This window comes from Bison bison, unplaced genomic scaffold (assembly GCF_000754665.1).
Source record: "Bison bison bison isolate TAMUID 2011002044 unplaced genomic scaffold, Bison_UMD1.0 scf7180017864384, whole genome shotgun sequence".
NCBI classification, from domain to species: Eukaryota; Metazoa; Chordata; class Mammalia; order Artiodactyla; family Bovidae; genus Bison; species Bison bison.
In genome coordinates, this window is record NW_011494956.1 from 1,076,600 (window position 1) to 1,080,554 (window position 3,955).

General features: G+C 36.0%; 1 protein-coding gene across 1 annotated transcript in view; it reads left to right on the top strand.

Moving 5' to 3' along the window:
* Positions 1 to 3,955, top strand: part of HLTF (helicase-like transcription factor) — a 64,902-nt gene that overhangs the window by 22,648 nt on the left and 38,299 nt on the right. Inside the window, exon 9 of the mRNA XM_010858121.1 lies at positions 3,830 to 3,905. Within this exon, the coding sequence (XP_010856423.1) occupies positions 3,830 to 3,905 (76 nt within the window). The remainder of the gene's footprint in view (positions 1 to 3,829; positions 3,906 to 3,955) is intronic.

Genomic DNA, 3,955 nt, shown 5'->3' on the forward strand with positions numbered 1-3,955 from the left:
AAAAAGAAATGCAAAAAAGCAAAATGGCTGTCTGAGGAGGCCTTACAAATAGCTGTGAAAAGAAGAGAAGCAAAAAGCAAAGGAAAAGAAAAGGAAAGATATACCCATCTGAATGCAGAGTTTCAAAGAATAGCAAGAAGAGATAAGAAAGCCTTCCTCTGCAATCAATGCAAAGAAATATAAGAAAACAATAGAATGGGAAAGACTAGAGATCTCTTCAAAAAAATTAGAGATACCAAGGGAACATTTCATGAAAGATGGGCTCAATAAAGGACAGAGATGGTATGGACCTAACAGAAGCAGAAGATATTAAGAAGAGATGGCAAGAATACACAGAAGAACTGTACAAAAAAGATCTTCACAACCCAGATAATCACAATGGTGTGATCACTCACCTAGAGCCAGACATCCTGGAACGTGAAGTCAAGTGATCCTTAGGAAACATCACTACAAACAAAGCTAGTGGAGGTGATGGAATTCCAGTTGAGCTAGTTCAAATTCTGAAATATGATGCTGTGAAAGTGCTGCACTCAGTATGCCAGCAAATTTGGAAAATTCAGCAGTGGCCACAGGACTGGAAAAGGTCAGTTTTCATTCCAATCCCAAAGAAAGGCAATGCCAAAGAATGCTCAAACTACTGCACAATTTCACTCATCTCACACACTAGTAAAGTAATGCTTAAAATTCTGCAGGCCAGACTTCAGCAATACGTGAACTGTGAACTTGCAGATGTTCATGCTGGTTTTAGAAAAGGCAGAGGAACCAGAGATAAAATTACCAACATCCGCTGAATCATTGAAAAAGCAAGAGTTCCAGAAAAACATCTATTTCTGCTTTATTGACTATGCCAAAGCCTTTGACTGTGGATCACAATAAACCGTGGAAAATTCTGAAAGAGATGGGAATACCAGACCACCTGACCTGCCTCCTGAGAAATCTGTATGCAGGTCAGGAAGCAACAGTTAGAACTGGACATGGAACAACAGACTGGTTCCAAATTGGAAAAGGAGTACGTCAAGGCTGTATATTGTCACCCTGTTTATTTAACTTATATGCAGAGTACATCATGCGAAATGCTGGGCTGAATGAAGCACAAGCTGGAATCAAGATTGCCAGGAGAAATATCAATAACCTCAGATATGCAGATGATACAACTCTTATGGCAGAAAGTGAAGAACTAAAGAGTCTCTTGATGAAAGTGAAAGAGGAGAGTGGAAAAGTTGGCTTAAATCTCAACATTCAGAAAACTAAGATCATGGCATCCAGTCCTATCACTTCATAGCAAATCAGTGGGGAAACAGTGGAGACAGTGGCTGACTTTATTTTCTTGGGCTCCAAAATCACTGCAGATGGTGATTGCAGCTATGAAATTAAAAGACGCTTAACTTCTTGGAAAGAAAGTTATGACCAACCTAGACAGCATATTAAAAAGCAGAGACATTACTTTGCCAACAAAGTTCCATCTAGTCAAGGCTATGGTTTTTCCAGTAGTCATGTATGGATATGAGAGTTGGACTGTGAAGAAAGCTGAGTGCTGAAGAATTGATGCTTTTGAAATGTGGTGTTGGAGAAGACTCTTGAGAGTCCCTTGGACTGCAAGGAGATCCAACCAGTCCATATTAAAGGAGATCAGTCCTGGGTGTTCATTGGAAGGACTGATGTTGAAGCTGAAACTCCAATACTTTGGCCACCTGATGCAAAGAGCTGACTCATTTGAAAAGACCCTGATGCTGGGAAAGATTGAGAGCAGGAGAAGGGGACGACAGAGGATGAGATGGTTGGATGGCATCACCGACTCAATGGACATGAGTTTGGGTAAACCCTGGTAGTTGGTGTTGGACAGGGAGGCCTGGCGTGCTGCGGCCCATGGGGTTGCAAGAGTCGGACACGACTGAGTGACTGAACTGAACTGAAGAAATAATAAATAATTAGTTTATAAAGCAAATAAGTGCTATTAGAATGAAATGGTTGTTCTTCATTCTCAGCTGAAAGTCCAAAAAACTTAAAATAGGTAATAATTTAAGTACAATGTATATGCAAAATATTTTTTCTTTTCGACTTTTCTATTGCTGCTGTTCTGATTTTTTTAGCTTTCAAAGATGCTGCATATCAGTTTCCTACCGCTGTTTATTAATTTTCCATTTTCCTAATTTCTAAGCTTAGTTGCATTTCCTCTTTATACTTTTATTGGGAGTTTAACTATGGTAATAATATGTAAGATTCAGTCCCCTACCCTGAATATTCCAGTGCTTTTTACCTTTTATTCCTCCCCTACATTTTAGTTATTAAAACTGAAAAGTAGTACCTAAGACTACTTAGAACTTCATTGTTAATTACCTTTTTAACAGTAAGGCATTCTTTTTTCCCTTTACGATCAGCCATGCATTTAACGTGTTATGTGGTAGAAAGGCTTTAGGATATTTTGTTTGCTACATTAGTTGAAATTGAGACTAAGAATGTGATTTCCAGCAAGGCATTTACTGCAACAGAAATTTCATTATGTCAGATAGATTTGGATATTGCATACTTACAGAGTGAAATGTTAAATTCCATGAGATTGGAACATCGTATTTGATAGGTTAGACTTTATATGTACATTTTTTTGAACTTCATGAAGAAAAGACTTGCTGAGCAAAGTCATTGAATGTGAAAAGAATAATGTAAAGGACATCCTTTATTTTATAGATAAATTTTTAAATTATTTCTGCATGCTATTTAATATAAGTGATTGTGCTGATTACTGAGGAAGACTGGGTAGGATGTCTTGACTAAAGGCATTTTTAACATCTGCTTCTTGGAGCTAATGCTTTTAAAAATTAATTATCTAATTTCGAGTCACATATTTCTAAATATGGTATATCTTGGATTTTTAATTTATTTAGACTCATACTATTGGAAGGGGATGGATTTTCTTTTCAGCCACATTTTTGGAAAAATGTAAACTCTAGTGGGATTTTATAAAATGTTGAAAATTGTCTTTTAAAAAATAAAATAAGATCTTTTATTGGCCTTAATTCTAGGTAAAAATTACATTGTACTCCTGCTGTCCAATCTTGAACCCACTCTGAGGTTTTGATTCAAAATAATGATCTTCCTTTCACAATATACCTACCTTTCTTTTTAAACTGAAAGAATTCATTTAATTAAACCCAATTTTATTTGTCATTCCTTCATACAGAATCAAGTCTAGAATTAAGATTGGAGGAACCCTGCTCTAGTAGACTCAGTTGAAAATACTTTCATAGAGAAGAATAAAAGCTTGCTTTTATAGAAGTTCTTGTGCTCACATAGATGCATTTTTGAAACAAAGAAACAGGAAGGGAAGAGAACAAAGAGTTGGCAGGAAAATCCCTGATAGAGCAAGGGAGGAGGTACTCTGATACCTGACTATTGGATCTACCCACTCTAGGAATTACAGAGAAAATAAGGATGTCAATAGCAGCTTAGCTTCATTATAGATCTATTAACTATTGAGAAGGGACTCTTGGTTTGAAAGTTTCTAGTGTTAGAATTCCTTTTAATTTTGAAGTAAATTTCATTCGTGACTGTTTCTCACAGTAATATGCCATTTATAATTGAAGTTTGCTCTTTTGTTATTTCTTTTGAAAAGATTGAGACAGACTAGTTTTCTTTTTTTAGATCCCTGTTAAAATTTTTTTTCAATTTGTACATTTTTCCTCTTAATGTACCTCCTTACATTGCTCCAGAATAGGGTAGCCATTTTAGTAGTCTTTATTGTGTAAAGTAAAGCAGTGTAAAATAGGATATATTTCTAAGTTTACTTAAAACTGATAGCAGTACTATGTAAGAAATATGCCTTTTCATCTAGGAATGTAATGTTTACGATGAATCTATGGAACTTGGAGGAAACAACACCAGTGAAAAGGCAGCTGGACTAATCAAAGGTAAACCTTAATTTTGGACATGACCCCATAGATTTTTCCAGTTTAATGAT